Here is a 20658-nt window from a genome sequence, read left to right on the forward strand (position 1 = left end):
TAGAACCTATTGTTTCCCTGTATTCGAAGTTTTCTTGTAACTCCATCTCCTAGCCTGATATGGATTCTTTTCTTCAAGGATTTCACAGAGATAAATCTTTCCCTTATTTTCTTCCTGTCTCACCAAATCTTCAAGAGCCCCTTCCCTAAGGGATCTGCCCTTGTAAATCTCCCAGAGAGGAACACAGGGCACTTGCCTCCAGTCTGTGAGCTGCTGGCCGCTGCCCATGGCCTCTGGGATCACTGCAGTGGGCTGGACAGAGTTGTGTAGAGCTACCCCAGGCAACTGTTGCCAAGTGGAAGGCAGGAGAATTTGTTGGGTTCCTCCAGGCCAAGCCTGCTGTAAGGAAACACACACAAAAAGATCCAGACTTGACTCATTCTTGGCTTTTTATTTTTGTTTTTTTTTTAGATGAAAGAAAAATTCATATCTTAAAAGAAGTTCCTTGTAGATTGTTAACTTGCAGAGATTAAAAAAGGAAGGTCAGAGGGGCTCAAGGTTACAAGTCTCATACACAGGGAAAAAGAATGCATTGCTTTCTCTTAGCCACCTCCATAACCTGACCACCAGGGTATTAAAGAAAGGCAGATCCCTGTGGTTAAGAGTTTCTACTGCACTGCAGAGTAAAGAGGTAAGCTCCTGTTAAATGCTGAAGTAATATTTTTGCAAAGGGTCTAAAAATGTCCCTAGAAAGAATTAAGACAACTCCCTTGAGATTAAAAATAAGAATTTAAAAATGTGAGTGCCAATCAGATAAAAGACATCAGGTCAATTCGACCCATAAAACAAAGAGAAGAATTGTTCCTTTTTAAAAGTGTAGTACTTGGAAAATGGAGCCAGATGTGGATGACCAAAGGCCAAAATCCTTTGGCAAACAAGCTTATGCCAGCAAGAGAAAACTAACATTATTTATAGTCATGTGATAGAATTTTTTAAAGGCAATAAAAAAATATTTAAGAAATAGATGGAGTGTACCATATTTTGTTTTTAGTAGTTTCCTAAAATATGCGTAATTTGTAAGAACATAACTTGACATAAAAACTAATCACTGAAACAAAATACATTATTTGTAGTTTTTAACAAGCCATGCCACTTGCAATAGATATCAACAAATATGTTTTCTGTACTTCTTATGAAAACTGTGGCATTTCCTTTAAAAAAAGGGAACAGATTTAAAGTCTGCTTTTTAAACCTGAATTCTACAGTACAATCACCTACAATGTCTGAGTACATATTGTTCTGTTTCTTGAATTTCAAACTGCAAGGCCATCAACACACTTGTTTTAAAAATATTTCTGCAAGTAACAGATCCACTTGTTACAAATACCGGTTCCAAACAAGAAGCCTTCAAATTAGAGAAACTGCAAACATGTCTGCTACCATAAGCAGAATTCAAAACAAAACAAAACAGAAAATAAGAGAAGTATGTTAAGTCACACCATGCGTCTTTCCATAAGCCAACACCTGCACAAGACAAAGCATGTAGTTTAATACAGAGCAAGAAGTAACATTTCAACGTGAGGCAGAAATCTGGCGTTCCAAGCGACGAACTGTTTTGACAGAAGAAGAGCAAAAATATGCAAAGCTTAGCAAATGACTAGTGCAAACTTAAGAGAAGCAGCAAAGGAGAAATGTCAACTACCATTCCCAACCTCAAAACTATAGGTGTGCAAGTTAAAACCAGTGGCTTGGATCACTCCAAGCTGGAAATTTATCTGACTCCCTTATACTCAGCATTTATGTTTATGATGGAATTATTTTGGCGGTGACAGACTTTTAAACTGGAAACCAAACAAACCCCAGCAACCAAAATATGTATTCTAAAAGTGTTTTCACTCACATGAGTCCTTGAGAAACAACAAAAGAAATTTAAAGCCACTTTGAAAGATGGGGAAGTATCAGGATTCAACAGTATCAAATAGGTTTTCAAATGCTTATCTGATTTTAATTTTTAAATAACAAATGCTGGACGTCAAATAAATAATTCTAACCACCCCCCAAAACCAAAACACATCCAAAAATCACTGTTAGTGTTCCAAATGTTGAAATATACCTCAAAGTTCTGTTTGTTTTCTAATTTCTAAGACCCATACTACTACATTTGATGCTGTATTTAATAATTTTTCTCCATGACTTTTGATAACAAAGATATTATTCTTAAAGTTTTTCAATCATATTTTCACCTTGTATAAAGACCTATTCGTAAAATCATTTATTTACCTATAAATGAGTTCACTTTTGATTTCAACCAACAAATGAAATATGATCTAAAAAGGCTCTAAAGGGAACATGTTTAAATGAAAGCTATAAGCTGCCAATGATCATGAGTGGCAAAGAGTTATCTTCATAGGTTCATGGAGGGAAAGTTAATACCAACTGGTGAATAAATTAAGAGAATCTTAAACATTTCTACATGCACAAAACGTTTAGAAGCTTGAAACAGTAGGTAAAGGAAGGAAGCTAACTTGCCAAAGAGTTCAAATTTTGGCCATCCAGGTACCTGTAGCAGAGCCAAACTAAAGGCCACCTCCTTCATTCTTAAGGTTCAGAAGATAAAAGATAGGGCAGAGAACAGATGGCAGTGCTGAAGCTCTTCTGAGGCTACACCAAGAGCTTTCATCACATTAGGCTGGCAAAGAAGAACCAAAGGATCTGACTCTTTCAGAGTCACACTGAACACCAGAGTCAAACAGTGAGTGCTTCAGCAAATGTCAGGGAGGAAAACAATGAGACATTAAAGATGTAGCAAGAACACAGCCACAAGATGGCACATGCTTCCATGCCCTCTGCAAAGACTAAGTTAAAAAAATCTTTTTTGAAAAATGAGAAAACCAGAAAAAAAACAGAACAAAAACAAACAGGAAAAAATTAAAAATAAGAAAGAAACCAAAGAAACTCCGTTAGTAACACAATCAAGTGAGGGGAATTACCAGTACAGCGGCAGTCTGTTCAACCAGCGCCGGCCGGCCGGCTGCGCAGCTCAGAGTAAAGGGCACCGCATACTGCGGTGTGATGGTGGCTACTTGAGGGTGAAGAGTTGCTACCATTAGTGGTGTACAGCTTCCCTGAAATGTAGATTAGGCAGGTGAGTGAAACAAACACCGAGGCAGGTTATCTGGATTCAGAAGGGTTTTCAATCCCCCCCCAAGTTACTACCAACAAAATGCAGTAGTTTCACATCACTTAAAATTCATGTACCAAACACAACTTTCCCCTCCAACTTCGCACAGCATTGGCCAACTAGGTCAAATGTCAATGGCCTAAAGCAAAAAAAATATATAGGAATCCTTCTTGGACCAGATTCAGAGGATCAGGAAACTGAGTTACTAAAAAACTCAGTTAACAGCATGTATTAAGACTTTCTCTTCCTCCTGCTCACAAAATGAGGGTTTTGGATTTCAGGATTTGCTATATGTCGTGGACCACAAACATTTACATACAGAATTTAAAATACAGTATCTGTTGTTTATAGGAATATTTCATGAGTTTCTTGATCACCTTAGTTGCATTTTGCATGGCAGGTATAAAGTTTTAAAACTTTCTACAGCCTAGTTAAACACAAGGAATGAAGGGATGTATTACTTGAAGAGATATCCTGATATGATCCAACCTCTCAACTATGATGAAATTCTCAAAGAGTAAAGGGGACACAGAGCAAAAGGGAAACTTTTTACTTTTAGAATTCAAGTGTTGTTACATGTTGTACTTTAAGAGCATCTAGATAAAAGATTAACTTCATCCTACAAAATTAAATTTACTCAGGGGACAATTTTTCAAAGTCTGGCTATTTAAGTCTCCAAGTCTAAGGAAGACAATGGCAGAGCTGCAATAGCATTAGGAATGAGTATATCATTCCATTATAGATGTTCCATTTTAAGTCCACTGAATATGACCAAGAAAGATCTTATGGTCAAAGCAGATTTCATTTTCTAGGACCAAATATCTGATTCTCAACAGTGCTTCAGAGAACTTCAGCACTACTGAGTGTCCAAGCTGCTCTGGCCCTTACCTGCGTGAGGACCCCTGACTGTATCTGCAGTGGCTGAGCAGCTGGTGCCTGGGGGACAATTGGCACTGCATTATCCATCCTCACAGGGAATCCAGAGTGTTTTGTTGTTGCTTGTAGTCCAGCTGTAAAAAGCAACATCACAGTTATATTGCTTTGCTAGGTGTGGGGGGTACTACCTGTTTGGGGGCTTTTTGGTTTTTAGCTTTTCAGTTCAAATAATCACCACCCAGGTTTTCGTTCTAGACACTTCAAACAAAGGAGTTTCACCAAAGTCTGAGAAGTTAAGTAAAGGGTGACTTGGTTCCCTTCAGGTTAGATCAATAGAAAGATGCTTGATAGGGGGAGGGCTACTTTCAGGAAATTCTAAAATTTTTTTTTATCCAACAAAGCTTAAAACATTACACTCATTCCACTCCCATTAACAGTAGAGGCAAAAATAAACAACTCTGCTTAGTAAGTTACATTCACCTTTTAATCCATTAAAGACAGAAAAACACTTGAGCATTTAAAAAAATATAATCTATTAAAAGCAAAGACTTCATAACTTTTGGTTAGATAAGGAACATTATAAAAAGCTCAATAATTTATTATCTCAGTCATCTTTTTGTTTAGAATATTTTAAGGGGATGTTTTTACTCAACTCCTCAAAAATATATTACCTAGGTCACAAATTAGTCATATATTTTATCCTTAACCAGTATGTGAACTGAAGGAATTATACCTAGGATAAAAGTATTTTAAAAGTAGACATTGTGGTTTACAGAAATACTTTTCACCACTTATTTTAGAAATCTGCTCTCATCACTAACAGCTTTCTAAGACTCTTTCGTAGTTAATGGAAAGCTAAGAAAATTAAGAACTTTTTGTTGCCTTTAAAACAATGACCGTATCTCATTACTGTTTTACTCATTATCCTCTGGGCACACATGCTGAAGAAATGTTTTCTACAAATCAGGAGTATCTCATTCTGGGGAAAAAGGAGGCTCAAGATCGTTCCACCTTTTGCTAAGACTTGAGAAAAGAACCTTCAAAGCTTTCTTTTAAACCTATCCTGTCAAAGCTTTCTATGTAGAGAATTTAAGTTTCTGTTATGTCTCTAATTCACTAAAGCTTGCATTTTTGTTAAAAGAGAGGATATAGCCATTTTAATTAGAATACTCTGTCAGTGACACTTTCTGGGCTATCACCAACTAGTTTCTCTGAAACTTACTATGGAGGTATCAAATGAGCACAACTCATACACTCTAATATGTTGCTTCTGGCAATTTTCCATTTCGTAGTTCAAGTAACTTAGTAACTAACTGTCATACAGGAAAACATAATCCAGAAATGTACAAAGTAAAAGAGACTAGTAAAATAAGAATTATAGAATACTCTAATAATAACTTTTAAAAAAGTGCTACTTACATAAAAATAAAAGGGAACAAATCCAGGTATCCAGATTTAAAAAAATACCAGTCATTCTTCCTAAGGCAATGCTATTTAATTAGAAAGCTGCTGCTGCTAAGTCACATCAGTCGTGTCCGACTCTGTGCGATCCCATAGACAGAAGCCCACCAGGCTCCTCTGTCCCTGGGATTCTCCAGGCAAAAACACTGGAGTGGGTTCCCATTTCCTTCTCCAGTGCATGAAAGTGAGAAGTGAAAGTGAAGTTGCTCAGTCGTGCCCGACTCTTAGCGGCCCCATGGACTGTAGCCTACCAGGCTCCTCCGTCCATGGGATTTTCCAGGCAAGAGAACTGGAGTGGGGTGCCATTGCCTTCTCCGAATTAGAAAGCTAGGTAACATCAAAATTCTTGTCTATATCCCCATGGCTTAGCTACATTATTATATTATTATAATAGCCTACAAATTGTTAGGAACTGAGGAGACAAAATTTAGAAAGAAATGTTCACTATAGAAGCTTATCTTTGTCTCCTAGGATGATGAAATAAAAGAGGACAAATTACAGAATAATAGTTGCCACTGAGCAAAATGTATATCTATTTTGGTCAAACAGAAAGCAGTATTTATATACCGACCCACAAATGTGACTCTAAGTATTAGATTGCTACAGTAATTTAGGCTAAGCCACAGCAGTCAAGATAGTTTAAAACTAGCTTTTCCAGGGAAGCCCCAAGTGGAAACAAAGAATTAACCAAAGGCAGCACTTTGGGAAGGCTCTCCCTGGGCCCTGAACTAAAAGTATTAAAGTTTTATTTTTGTTTTTGAACACAGCCCTTTAAATTAAAACAAAAACCATGAAAGTATGGAAAGAAGAGAAAAACTATCTAATGATGAGGGTCTACTCTCCTCTAAGTATAGGCATCTTATAAAACAGACGATGGTGAAACAGAAGACGGCAAACCTGTCCTAGAAGACTGTTGGGCAGAAACCAGCATATGGCTACGGCTGGCAAATCAACTGACAACTCTTTACCACTATTTGAGTTTAAATACTGAAAGGCAGTAAAGAATAACACCATATATAAACTATGGGCCTCACTGCCTGGGTTCAAACTGTGGTTCTACCACTAACCAGTCATAAAAAAACTGGGCAGATGAGGGAATCATGATCAATTTTTTCATCTACAAACTGGGGATAATGACATTACCCACTTCCAAAGGTTGGTTGTGAGGATGAATTAATACATGTAAAAGCACTTAGAACATTATCTGAGTAATACATATCAGTTTTCAACACTGTCATCACTTTATTCTAAAACTCCCTTTCCTCTGGAAATTTTAAAATTTGCTCTATCTAGCTCCTCAGGTTATTTAGGCTTCCTATATACGGAAACTCCAGTACTTTGGCTACCTCATGCGAAGAGTTGACTCATTAGAAAAGACTCTGATGCTGGGAGGGATTGGGGGCAAGAGGAGAAGGGGACGACAGAGGATGAGATGGCTGGATGGCATCACCGACTCAATGGACGCTGAGTCTCAGTGAACTCTGGGAGTTGGTGATGGACAGGGAGGCCTGGCGTGCTGTGATTCATGGGGTCGCAAAGAGTCGGACACGACTGAGCTACTGATCTGATCTGATATACGAAAAAATTTTCTAAAGCTATACTTACCTAATTATACCAAAACCAGTTAAACCACTTTTCCCTTCTACCTCTTCTGTTTACATTTTTCTTTGTTAAAAGAACTAAAAGTTCTTCTGCCTCATCTCTTAAATCATCTGAGAAGCAGCAGAAAACTTCAGAGTCCCACATCTGAAAATTGTTACAATGAAACTCACTTTGGAAAAGGTGATGGGGAAGGAGATGGCTATTTGCTAATTAGAAGAATCACTCAACATATGATAACCCAAAGTACAGAATTTACTATGAAGCACACGCAAAAAATAATTAGGTAAATTAGGCTAAATTTGCATTTACGGATTTTGAATCTGCTCCTCCGCTCTCCCTGTGGTTTCTCCCTGGTTTACATCGCTATCGCTCTCCTGTCCTCCCGGTAATCTCTCAGTCTCCCCTAGCCCCTCTTTGCCTTCTGCTTGCTCCGACTCTGTCAGAAACCAAACAAACAAGAGAGTCACAGTCAATAAGTAACTGAAGTAAAAAGATAAAAATGCTAACTGCTTCTATGTGAATTTCTATGAGTAGCCTGAATCCAGGTTTATTCCCAGAGGACACTGACACTGACTTTCTAATGGGAAAGTCAAGATGTTGTCAGAATATATCCTTAAAATAATTTAACTTTTTAAATTATTTTTTAAATGGTTCATGAGATCAATGAACACTGAACAACAATGAGAAAATGAGCAAGGATGGAAATGTGAAAATCAAAATCTTATTGTAACACATCGGTGAGAGCTCCCTTCTTCAGCTACTCTGTTCCTGTTGATAGGCGTTTGTAGGAACAACATAATTTATAAGCTGAAGCAGATAATCTTAATAATGCCTTCCTCACACAAATACCTCAGCTTGTAGAATTTTTCAGTTCAATAATGATCTTTATTTCTGAATATAACTTAAGAGATTCCTATATTTTTAAACATGAGTTTTACATTTTTGAATGAAATTACTTTTTCATTTGGAATACTAATTTTATTTTATAATGGAATGATAGAGGAAATATGATTCAGTATACAGCAGTTCTGTTTCAAACAACTTTTTTCAAGATGTATATACTCTGCACATTGAGAAATACATGTTTATGCCAGATACAGGACATTGGTACAAGGTCTCAATGTACAAGAAAACTAGTATTGGGCAATTCAAATATGCTATGCTATGCTAAGTCACTTCAGTCGTGTCCGACTCTGTGTGACCCCATAGACAACAGCCCACCAGGCTCCACTGTCCCTGGGATTCTCCAGGCAAGAACACTGGAGTGGGTTGCCATTTCCTTCTCCAATGCATGAAAGTGAAAAGTGAAAGTGAAGTCGCTCAGTCGTGTCCGACTCTTAGCGACCCCATGGACTGCAGCCTACTAGGCTCCTCTGTCCATGGGATTTTCCAGGCAAGAGTACTGGAGTGGGGTGCCATTGCCTTCTATGCAATTCAAATAAGTAAACAGTAATTGAACTCCTACGTGTCAGAGAGTATCATAATTAGACAAGTAACCAGTGTAAAAAAGGTCAGCCTTCTTCAGTTATCTTCGTATCAGAGACTGAGTTTAAATCTATCAAAGATCAAAACTAAGCAAAGAGATACCTAATGAGGAGCTGCCTAAAGCAGGTAGGTCTGATACAGATAATACAAGAGTTTCCCCACTTACTTTGAAAAGCAGGTGGACATACTATAAATGTTTGCTGGAATGGATCTGTCTGAGTGCAAATCTGGGTAGTTCCAGGCTGCAAGGAAACACCTTGCTGGGCGACACCAGGAACGGGTGCTGCAGATGATGGGTACAAAGCTGACTGGTAGTTTAGCAGGGAGACGTCGGAATTAGCCAGAGAAAGAGTAGCAGCTGCTGCAGTAGAACTGGAAGCTAGAACACTGGCCTAAAAATAAAAGGATTACAACCCGTATAAACATTTTCACATACACAGAATCTATCCAGAAAATTAGGAACAAAGTTTTAAAATGTAATGCTAATGTCTTTGAAATAACTCTCTCTGCTTAAGAAATTCTTCCTATCTCTAAACTTAAGGTCAATTATAAAGTTGGAAAATAAAAAAACCAAGAATAAAAAACAGTTCTGCTCTAGTTGAAGCTATATAAATAAACCCCTACCTTTTCCTTCTTTGTAAAAAGCTACTGGATATGAGATCCCACAGAATTTCATATGCTCTTCCATTTAAAAGGCAGAACTAGCTAAGAAATTAGGAAACCTAATGTCTTTAGAAACAAACTTAATTGTAAATATCACTGTTTGGCAAACAAATGCAAAACCACTCTTAATTAATGGAATTCACAGAAACAAAGAGATCAGTGGTTGGTGGGCAGGACAAGATTCCAGTTTATCAGATAAGTAAATTCTGAGGACCTAATATACAGCATTAAAAAAAAAATTACTGAAAACATCTTTTTATACATGTAATGAGAACTATCTAACAAAGAGAGAGTCATTTGGCTGAAGTCAGTACATGAACAGCAATAATAACTAAAGAAGCCAGGTTCCACTTATTTGACTATGCTAAGACTGTTAGCACATGACCAGTAGGTACTATCAGTCTGAAACTTCTTATGAAGCAACCATCAAAGCAAAGACTGGTTTCTTTACCTCACCCTGTACTCTTACTAGGTTTTATCCCACTTAGGTTCTGAGTTTCCAAAATCATTTACTGAATACCTGATTGTGCACTGTATTGAGTTGGTTGCTGAAGCTCATAGTTAGATTTGTGCTTGTATTTGGGGCAACATGTGTGGTGAAGGGACTCTTGATCTGACTCACTGTATCATACATGTGGACCCTCCGTTTGCAGATCTCCATGTTCTGGAAACAAGACTTAACACTGAAAAAGAGATTAAAAAGTCAATGAAATAAAATCTCTGATTTAAGAAGGCAGCAAATAACTCAAGATAAATACGATCAATGTTTTTCCCTCCTGAGTACTTTCAGAGAAAATGAACCAAGGATCTTTCAGAGAAAATGAATCAAGCATTTTTATAACCATAAAGAGGAAAAACACACATCTAATTTTTAATCTCATGACTTTTCAATGAGAAGAAAAACCATCATTGAGCCAAATATGCAAGTACCAAAGCCACTGCTCATGTGACACTTCCATTTAGCTGTAAGATAAACAGAGAACCTGTTGAGTGTAAATCAACAGAGAACTACATCATGACAAAATGCCCCAGACCACACTATACTCACTGATTGCTATGTGGAAAATCCAGAAGGTGAGTCATTGTCACAAACTGGTGGTTAAGAGTTTTCAGAGGAGTAATTCTCTTATCTGCATCAATTGTTAGCATTTTTTTTAACAGATCAATGTATTCTCTTCGATCCGCCTTCTCTGCCAACATATCTGTTCCCTCTAAGTCTGTAGACATGTTCACCTTCCAAGGAAAATTTAGAAATACTACAGTTCATCACTTAACCTTTAACGCTGACATTTAACATCTGTGTTGTGTATATATATTTATACATATATAATATTAATATGTATGCTTTGTGTGTGTGTGTGTGTGTGTGTGTGTGTGTGTGTGTGTGTGAGTCGCTCAGTCGTGTCTGACTCTTTGTGACCCCACGGACTATAGCCCACCAGGCTTCTCTGTCCATGGAATTCTCCAGGCAAGAATACTGGAGTGGATTGCCATTCCCTTCTCCAGAGGAACTTCTGGGAATCAAACCCTGGTTTCCTGCATGGCAGGCAGATTCTTTACCAATGTATGCTTTATATATAAATACAAATATATGTATATAGATAGATAGATAGACCTTAAGAGAAACACCTGATGAAATTTTTTCACAATGGAAGCTCTTATACTAAAACATTCAATTTGGTACAGTTCATTGGTAGAACAAAGATGAATAAGCTCTTTTCATTCAAAATCTGTATAAAAGAGATTAAACAAAAATGACTGTTATTACTTAAATACAAGTTTCTATTGCTGAAAAGATAAAATGAGACAGTATGTGATTAAACAGAGTTTGGAATAAAAGCCCTAAATAAATGCAGTTTTTATGCAGGAGCTATTTATTCAGTAGAGAAAATGGACAAGAAAGAAACCTTCATAAATAATATTTCAAAATACTGACATGAATCAAGACTAGTTAAGCAAAAGCAAAGGAGAAATAATTCTAAAAATATCCTTTGCTAGGATTCAATCATTCTTTTAATATATGGCAGAATATTAATGTGTTTATGTTAAAAATGAAAAAAAAACCCACTAGATGATGATAAACTGAATCTATCTTTAATATAACTAATGGAAGTGTATCTCTGACTAAGGAGATACACAAATGTCTGACTTTCTGAAACATTCCATACTCACCTGAGCCATATCATCTAAACAATTAAAAATGTACTTTCGAGCTTCTTTTGACTTGATCCCAGTTTCCAATTCATGTTCTTCAGGTGTCTACAAAATACAGTTTTTAAAAAATTCCATCCGTATGATATTTCCACACTTTATTCTAAATTAAAGCCAGATTACAAAGAAACAAGTATCATCATCTTCCCAACCAGAGGTCACAAACATGAAAGTAATTTACAACCAGGAAGTCTTCCAGTAGAGATGGGACCTTGATACCTGGCCTCCCTTTCAACAGTGATAAAATAAATGTGCAACCAATGATGTAGCACAGTTCCTGAAGAATGTCGGTTAAGAACAGACACAGCCATTTTTTTCTAAACATTACTTTCAAATGAAACAATATTTCAAATGCTAACTATTTAAAAGATTCAGAGACACAGAGTACTACTGGATTAATTAAATTACTCACATTTCAATGTTTTCAAGAAAATAGGTAAGGTCTTAATATGGGCAGTTATAAAATTATGCTGTTGTATCATATTTATTGAGAATTCACTAAAAAAAAAACCCCACTACTAAATTACTCTAGTTCTTCCTATCACTCAATGATAAGTAAGCACTACTCTCCATACCCTCTTCTTAGCTGCTGATTCAAATATATAAAATAATCTCAGCCAACTGTACTGGAATTTAACGTTTTTTTTTAAACTGAGGATAAGGCATATGGATACAATGAAATAATTTCTTGAAGTATTTCCTCCTGCAAATATACATTCTCACTGCCCACCCTCCTTCACCTCAATTTAATAACTAAACTTTGAATTCAAATTGAGATTAAGGAGTACAGGAATGAGTAGTATAGAACAATAAAAGTCAGACCTTAAGTCTCCATAGCGGGTACCCCAGATTAGGATCTCTGTTGAAAAACCTAGTAGTTTTTGTCCCGGCACTGAGAAGATATTCAGCTGGCAGGCCTTGTGTTTGTGAGATGTAACGAATCTGAAATGTCAAAATCATCAAAACATTGATTTGGAGTGAAAAGGGAAATTATTAAAAACTTTCACACTAAAATATTATTAGCTCTAGTCAAAAAAAAAAAAAAAAGATAGGTATCACAAAGAAATTAACTATTTGATCAATACAAAGGAAATTTATCTGTAAATACATGTATTATTCCCAAGTATTTATTCAGTAACTTTCTTGCCACTACACCTGTTATTTACAAGGAAAACTCAGTTTTGAAAATTTTCTGTGTGACCCTTTTTGGTTTCCTGTAGACTTCTGATACAGAGCTCAAAAAAAGATATTTCTAGGACAGAACAGAAAGTTTTCAACAAACTATTTCATGGATTACCAAGGCTATGTTTGTTGATACATTATCAGATTCAAAAGATCAGGAAAAAATTTCTATAAGCCTCTTTCTTCCTTAGCTACCTCTAGCTCTAACTCTAGCTCCAGTCAATAGTCCCTAGTCAAATGTCCCTACACCGCCACAGAGTTTCTCTCTCATACCACAAAACTAAGCACTTAATTCAGTTTCTCTATTCCCACATCAATAAAGGGCAGGTACTATGCTCATTCATTCACTATTTATTGAACAACTACTTTGAACTAGGCTAGCAGTTCTCAAAGTGTGGTCTGGGGAACACTGAGGGGTCCCCAATATCTATTTAGGAGTCTATGAAATAGAAACTATTTTCATAATAGTACTAAGAAGTTATTTGTCTTTTTCATTTCTTTCTCACGGGTATACAGTAGAGAGTTCCAGAAGTGATGTGTGATGATGTCATTGCTCCAATGGCTAATGAGACATGTGCTTGTATATTCTTGTGCTTTAAAAGTTTCCCAGTTTTATTGTCCACACCTGTCTTTACTTTCACAATTCTCTCTATCCCACAAGGCAATTTGCTCCTTTCCCATGCGGCTCAGCTGGTAAAGAATCTACCTGCAATGTGGGAGATCTGGGTTCGATCCCTAGGTTGGGAGGATCCCCTGGAGAAGGGAAAGGCTACCCACTCCAGTATTCTGACCTGGAGAACTCCACGAACTATATATAGTCCATGGGGTTACAAAGAGTCGGACATGACTGAGTGACTTTCACTTAACCAAATGAAAGGAAAATAATAGGTTTTTTTTTTTTACATTCCCCCCACCCCTCAGATATGCAGATGACACCACCCTTACGGCAGAAAGTGAAGAAGAACTAAAGAGCCTTTTGATGAAAGTCAAAGAGGAGAGTGAAAAAGTTGGCTTAAAGCTCAATATTCAGAAAACTAAGATGGCATCCAGTCCCATCACTTCATGGCAAATAGATGGAGAAACAGTGGAAACAGCGGCAGACTTTATTTTTCTGGGCTCCAAAATCACTGCAGATGGTGACTGCAGCCATGAAATTAAGATGCTTACTTCTTGGAAGGAAAGTTATGACCAACCTAGACAGCACATTAAAAAGCAGAGACATTACTTTGCCAACAAAGATCGATCTAGTCAAGGCTATGGTTTTTCCAGTAGTCATGTATGGATGTGAGAGTTGGACTATAAAGAAAGCTGAGCACAGAAGAATTGATGCTTTTGAACTGTGGTGTTGGAGAAGACTCTTGAGAGTCCCTTGGACTGCGAGGAGTTCCTACCAGTCCATCCTAAAGGAGATCAGTCCTGGGTGTTCATTGGAAGGACTGATGTTGAAGCTGAAACTCCAATACTTTGGCCACCTGAGGCGAAGAGCTGACTCATTGGAAAAGACCCTGATGCTGGGAAAGATTGAGGGCAGGAGAAGACAGAGGATGAGATGGTTGGATGGCATCACCAACTCAATGGACACGGGTTTGGGTGGACTCTGGTAGTTGGTGATGGACAGGGAGGCCCGGCGTGCTGCAGTTCATGGGGTTGCAAAGAGTTGGACACAACTGAGTGACTGAACTGAACTGAACAGAACACCTCCAAGAGCTTCCCGTTTGGTGCTACAGGTAAAGAATCCATCTGCCAATACAGGAGACACAAGAAACAAGGGTTCGATCCTGGGTCAAGAAGATTCCCTGAAGTATGAAAATGGCAACCCACTCCATTCTTCTTCCCTGGATAATCTCAAGGACACAGGAGCCTGGTGGGATACAGTCCATAGGGCAGAAAAGAGACAACTGAGTGACTGAGCACACATACTCCATATGAGAATGGCTATATTTAATGATAAAATTAGAAACTTGTAAGCAAGGATATCTTACTTCTTCTCATCTCTCCTCCCCAAAAACTTCAGTTTTAATTATTAATGCAATGTATATTTATAGACATAAGCTATATAAACGGAGCTGTTTGGGGGTCCTCAACAATTTTTTAAGAGTATAAAGCAGAGGTCAATCTACAGGGCAAACCTGGCCTGCTAGCTATCACAAGACAATTTTAGACAGGAGGATATTACCCTGAGTCTGTGGGACATACCTAACTGGAAGCCAAAATAAAGCATTAGCAAAATAGAAAAAAAAAATTTTTAATTGTGAATAGGAACACTTTAAATGTTAACTTCTTTTGCATACACAAAGGGTGAAATATTATGTAACATCCAGGGTAAAATCTGTACAATTAAATACTATGCAGACATTTTGAATGACAGAAGTATATTTATTGACATTGTAAGAAAGATATTTCATAACATCCTAAATGAAAAAGCAGATTACAAATTAAATATAACCTCACTTAAATTACACTTCCCTGATTCTAAGAGGCATGTTTTTTCACAGTAACATCTTTGCAATTAGGATATGTGTTAACAACTGATAGCCATGATAAATCATGGTTTAATTGAAAGCATCCTTTCTTAGAGGTACAGCAAAGTAGTGCGTCTCTCAACCAATGGTGTCTTAGATTTGATAAACACAGTGTGTATGTGCCCCTATATCCGTTTATATTTGAAACATAACTATATGCAGTGCATATTCCCTCATTCATTCTTTCAGTAAGTACTTACTGAGCCAGACAATGATTTTCAAAATAAACATGGCTTCTGCCCTCATAGACCCTGCAGTCAAGTGAAGGAAACAGACACTGATGTATAATTCAAACTGAACAGGTATCTTGAAGAAAATAAATAGGCTTCTACAAAAGGAACCTGCCCAAGATGGAGGCTTGGTGAGGATAAGGTCCTTGAGGAAGTGACACTTTAGCTAATAAATGAGCAGGGACTGACTAAATGAAATAAATGAGTGGTGGAGAAGCTTTCCTAACTAAGAGAACAGTATGCATGAGGGCCTGTGCTAGAAGGAAACACTCTTAACCAGTGCTGAAATAATTGCAGTGGGTCTAGAGCAAGAAAAGCAAGAAGTGGTGTGAGAGCAAATCCAGAAAGGGAAAGAAGAAGGGGAGGAACAACCCACGGAGGGGCTCAGAGGCCATATTAAGAATTTAGTCCTTTATTCTAAGTGACAGGAAACCACTAAAAGAGCAGAGGAGTGGGATCATCAAATTGGTGTTCTGAAAAAAATCACTCTGGACAAAAGACTGGAGGGAGGCCAGAGGAGATAAAGGGAGGTTGTCTAGTAGCCCATGTACGTGATGGAGACAGACTGGACTAGGGTAATAGCAGAAGGAAAAACCTGACTATACTCAAGAGGCATTAGGACACAGATGGTCAGGCGATGCATGTGTGTGCACATGCACACATACACTGCGAAACTACGCTTTCCTTCATAGAATTTATCTCAACTGTCCTATTTAATTATTTGTATAATTATCAACGTCTATTTCCCATCACCAATATATAGGCTCCACGAGGGCAAGGATAATGTTTTATTCAGTGCTGTGCCCCACCTAATCAGAGCACCTGTGATACAAAGTAGGTACTCAATAAATGTATAAAGAAAATTAACAATTAAATGTGTAAATAAATATAAAATATACCAAAATGTAACAGGTTACCTTGGAGGGGTAGAACTACTAAAGCATGAAATTTTTGTCTCTTGGCTCACTGCATCTTTTCTAATTTTTCTACAATGATGCACTTACAAAATTAAAAAATTTTAATACCTGTTAAAGTAGAATGGGAACTATCATACAGATACTGCTTTTCACATAGCTTAAAATAAAGCAACAAGAGCCCCACCTTTATGTAAACAGAAAGTGTTACTGTCATTTGTTATTTTAAACAACTGAAATGTTTCCAACAAAGTTGATGCTATTAACTAATATCTGGAAAGGGTACACACATTTGACTTTAAGACTCACAAACATTTGCTGTAAAATCTCAACTTTAGCATTTCCAAAAACGCCACAGCTGATATCATACTTAACAATGAAAGACTGCTTTCCCCTTAAAATCAGGAACAAGACAAGAAAACCGACTCTTGCTATTTCTATTCAACACTGTACTAGTGTGGTTCAGTGCAAAGCAGCCAGGCAAGGGGAAGAAAGGAATCCAGATTGGAAAGGAAAATGGAAAATTTATTTGTAGATGACACGATCTTCTAGTTAGAAAATTGTAAGGAATTCATCACAAAAACTATCAGAATTAGAGTCATTAGAAAAAGAGTTCAAGAAGGGTGCAGAATACAAGAGTACAAAATTCACTGCATTTCTATACACAACCACTGAACAACTGAAAATAAAATTAATAATTCTATTCACCATAGCATCAAAAAAAGAATACTTAGAAATAAATTTAACAAAAGAAGTAAAAAAACTTGAACTCTGAAAATTACAGAACACTGCTAAAGAAAACCTAAATAAACCTGATCATGTTTATGGATCAGAAGCCAGTATTGTTAAGATGGTGATACTTCCAAAAGTCATTTTCCGATTCAAGCGATCCCTAAAAAAAATAAATAAATAACTTTCTTGGGACAAAACAGAAAAACCCACTCTAAAATTCATATTGAATTTCAAGGGACCCTGAATAGCCAGACCAATCTTAAAAAGAATAGTTAGAGGATTCACTCATAGCTCAGTCAGTAAAGAATCTGCCTGCAATGTAGGATACCCGGGTTCAATTCCTGGGTTGTGAAGATCCCCTGGAAAAGGAAATGGCAACCCACTCCGGTATTCTTGCCTGGAAAATCCCATGGACAGAGGAGCCTGGCAGGCTACAGACTACGGGATCTCAAGAGTTGGACACCACTTAGCGACTAAATCACCACCACCTGAGGACTCACAATTACTGTTTTAAAAACTGACTGCCACAAGACAGAGAAAGACAAATACAAATGATGTCACTTACACGCGGAATCTAAAATATGACACATATGAGCTTATTTACAAAGCAGAAATAGACTCAGTGACATAGAAAACAAACTTATGGTTACCAAAGGGGGAAAAGGGATGAGAGGGATGAATTAGGAGTTTGGGATTAACAGATATCCCGTACAGGGAACTATATCTATTATCTTGCAATAACCTATAATAGAAAAGAGTGTGGAAAAAAAAGTACACACACACACAGGAATTACTCTGCTGTACACTTGAAACTAACACAACATTGTAAATCAACTATACTTCAATTTAAAAAAAAAAGAAAGCTGACTACCAAACTATAGTAATCAAAATGGTATGGTACTGGCATAAGGACAGATACAGGATATAGGTCAATGGAAAAGAACCAACAATTCAGAAATAAATCATTACATTTATTTATGGTCAACTGATTTTTGACAAGAATGCCCAGACAATTCTTGGGGAAAGACATCTTTTAGAAAACAGTATTAAAAAAAAAAAAAAGAAAGAAAGAAAACAGTATTGAGATAACAGAAAACCCACATGCAAATAACTGAAACTGGATACTTTCCTCGCCCAATATTCAAAACTTGAAATGACTCGAAAACCTAAATGTACGAGCTAAAACCATAAAACTATTTGAAGAAAACATAGGAAAAAAGCTTAATTTGATTTGCCAATGATTTATTAGATATGATACCACAAGTATAAGCAATAAAAGGAAAACTACATCAAAATTTAAAACTTTTGGGTAAACACTATCAACTGAGTGAAAAGACAACCACATGGAATAGTAGAGTATTTAGAAATCATTTATTTGATAAGGGATTAATAATAAGAATACAGAAAGAACTCCTGTAGCTCAATAACAACAAAAATCCAAAAATGGGCAGTGGATTTGAACAGGCTTCTCCAAAGAAGATATACAGATGCCCAATAAGCACATAAAACAATGCTCATCACCACTAATCATTTAGAGAAATACAAATCAAAACCCCAAAGAGATATCACAACATATCCATAAGAATGGCTATTATTTTTTTAAAAAAAGAAAGAAAATAACCAGCCTTGACAATGATGAAGGATGGGGAAACTGGAACATTGCTGGTAGGAATGTAAAATGGTGTAACCACTGTGGAAAGAAGTTTGTTGGTTCCTCAAAAACTTAAACACAGAATTACCATATGATCCAGCAATTCTACTGGGTTGGCCAAAAAGTTCTGTAAGATGTTACAGAAAAACTTGAATGAACTTGTTAGCCAACTCAATACTTTTAGCTTTACACCCAGAAAAAGTCAAAGTGTTAGTCACTCAGTTGTGTCCAACTCTTTGCAACCCCATGGACTGCAGCCCACCAGGCTCCTCTGTCCATGGAATTCTTCAGGCAAGAGTACTGGAGTGTGTTGCCATTCCCTTCTCCAGGGATTGAACCTGGGTCTTCTGCATTATAGACAGATTCTTTATTGCTGAGCCACCAGGGAACCCCTTTAATACCCAAAGGAATTGAAAACAGGGACTTAAACATTTGTTTAAGGCAGGAAGAGAAGGGGATGACAGAGGATAAGATGGTTGGTTGGATGGCATCACCAACTTGATGGACATGAGTTTGAGCAAGCCTGAGAGTTGATGATAGACAGGGAAGCCTGGCATAGGGTCCATGGTGTCACAAAGAATCCGACACAACTGAGCAACTGAACTGAACTGATACATAGCACCATTATTCATGACAGCCAAAAGGTGGTAACAACCCAAGTGTCCATCAACAGATGAACACATTAAAATGTGGTATATATATATTAATATATTTATACACAGACACATATACACACACACAATGAAACACTAACCAGCCATAAAATCAAGTTCTGATACATGCAACAGCATGAATGAAAAACATCATGCTAAGTAAAAGAAGCCCATCACAAAAGACCACATATTGTATATAATGAACAAAATATACTAGAAGGGGCAACTCTAAAGAGACTGAAAGGAGTCCCTAGGTGGTAGTGGTGGGGCAGTTAGCAGACAATGGGTACTGACTGCTAATAAGTACTGGGTTTCATTTTACAGTCCTGAAAATGTTCCAAACTGATTGTGGTGATGGTTCACAACCCTGTGAACACACTGAAAACCACTGAGCTGTACACTTTAAATGGCTCAATTATATGGTATGTGAATTATATCCCAATAAAGTTGTTTAAAAAAACCTCAGCTGTAGGAATAAAGATCCTGCCTCATGAATCTTTGTATAAGCAAAGATACCTCAAGATAAACTATCCCCAATCCTGCTCTACAACAACAACATCCGATTTATCCATTATTCAGCATGGGAAAAACAACTTTCTCCTACTACCCATAGTTTCAATCTATACACCAGGCAAAAATTCTCAAAACCACCAGATCATTTCTTTACATGATAAGCCCCCACTGTACCTTAGCTTCTAAATCTAATTTTACTTGGTTCCACTTCCTAGGAACATTACAATATAATCTGTTTACTAAGTTTGAAGAGATGCCACAAAACAGCTGGCCTAGGAATGGCACTTTGGAGGCTATAATTGCTTGGAGCAAGGTTTCTTAATCAGGGGGTCCATGAATTCCCTAACTTTGTATATAAGACACTGTGCACATATTTTCCTGAGAAGATTCACACCAGATTCTCTAAAGAGTTTAAAACCTAAAGGAGAGAATTACTGAATTGGTTCAACTAACCAATGGTGGATGAAAGACTGAAAAATTAAAAATTACAAAACTCAACTGGTTACTTATCAAATGAGCAACTCATTGTTTATGTCAGACTCTGATAACAGGAAAGACTGAAGGCCAAAAGAGAAGGAGGCGGCAGAGGATAAGATGGTTAGACAGCATCACCGACTCAATGGACGTGCCTCTGAGCAAACAGTGGAGGGGACAGTAGAGGACAGAGGAAACTGGCGGGCGACAGTCCACGGGGCTGCAAAGTGTCGGACAGGACTCAGTGATGGAAAAAAACAAACAGCAAGAGAGACAAGTCCAGAGGGCCAAATTTTTAGAAATTGGTAAATGCTACATCTACTCTAAAATGGATCTAGGTTGAATAAGGGAAAACACTATTTTACTCT

The 20658-nt window shown here is 37.2% G+C and overlaps 1 protein-coding gene across 5 annotated transcripts in view; it reads right to left on the bottom strand.

Annotated features, from left to right (window-relative positions):
- The window catches only part of HIPK1 (homeodomain interacting protein kinase 1), a 54221-nt gene that overhangs the window by 10918 nt on the left and 22645 nt on the right, over positions 1-20658 (bottom strand). For 4 of the 5 annotated variants that reach the window (XM_070785880.1, XM_019956769.2, XM_070785879.1 and 1 more), the window contains 8 exons: positions 12242-12361; positions 11381-11467; positions 10257-10441; positions 9729-9891; positions 8712-8937; positions 4010-4131; positions 2931-3065; positions 197-339 (listed from right to left, as the gene is read on the bottom strand). In XM_070785880.1, the coding sequence (XP_070641981.1) occupies positions 197-339; positions 2931-3065; positions 4010-4131; positions 8712-8937; positions 9729-9891; positions 10257-10441; positions 11381-11467; positions 12242-12361 (1181 nt within the window). The remainder of the gene's footprint in view (positions 1-196; positions 340-2930; positions 3066-4009; positions 4132-8711; positions 8938-9728; positions 9892-10256; positions 10442-11380; positions 11468-12241; positions 12362-20658) is intronic. The other variant, XM_019956768.2, reaches the window with a different exon arrangement.

The sequence above is a fragment of the Bos indicus genome, chromosome 3 (assembly GCF_029378745.1).
Source record: "Bos indicus isolate NIAB-ARS_2022 breed Sahiwal x Tharparkar chromosome 3, NIAB-ARS_B.indTharparkar_mat_pri_1.0, whole genome shotgun sequence".
Lineage (NCBI taxonomy): Eukaryota > Metazoa > Chordata > Mammalia > Artiodactyla > Bovidae > Bos > Bos indicus.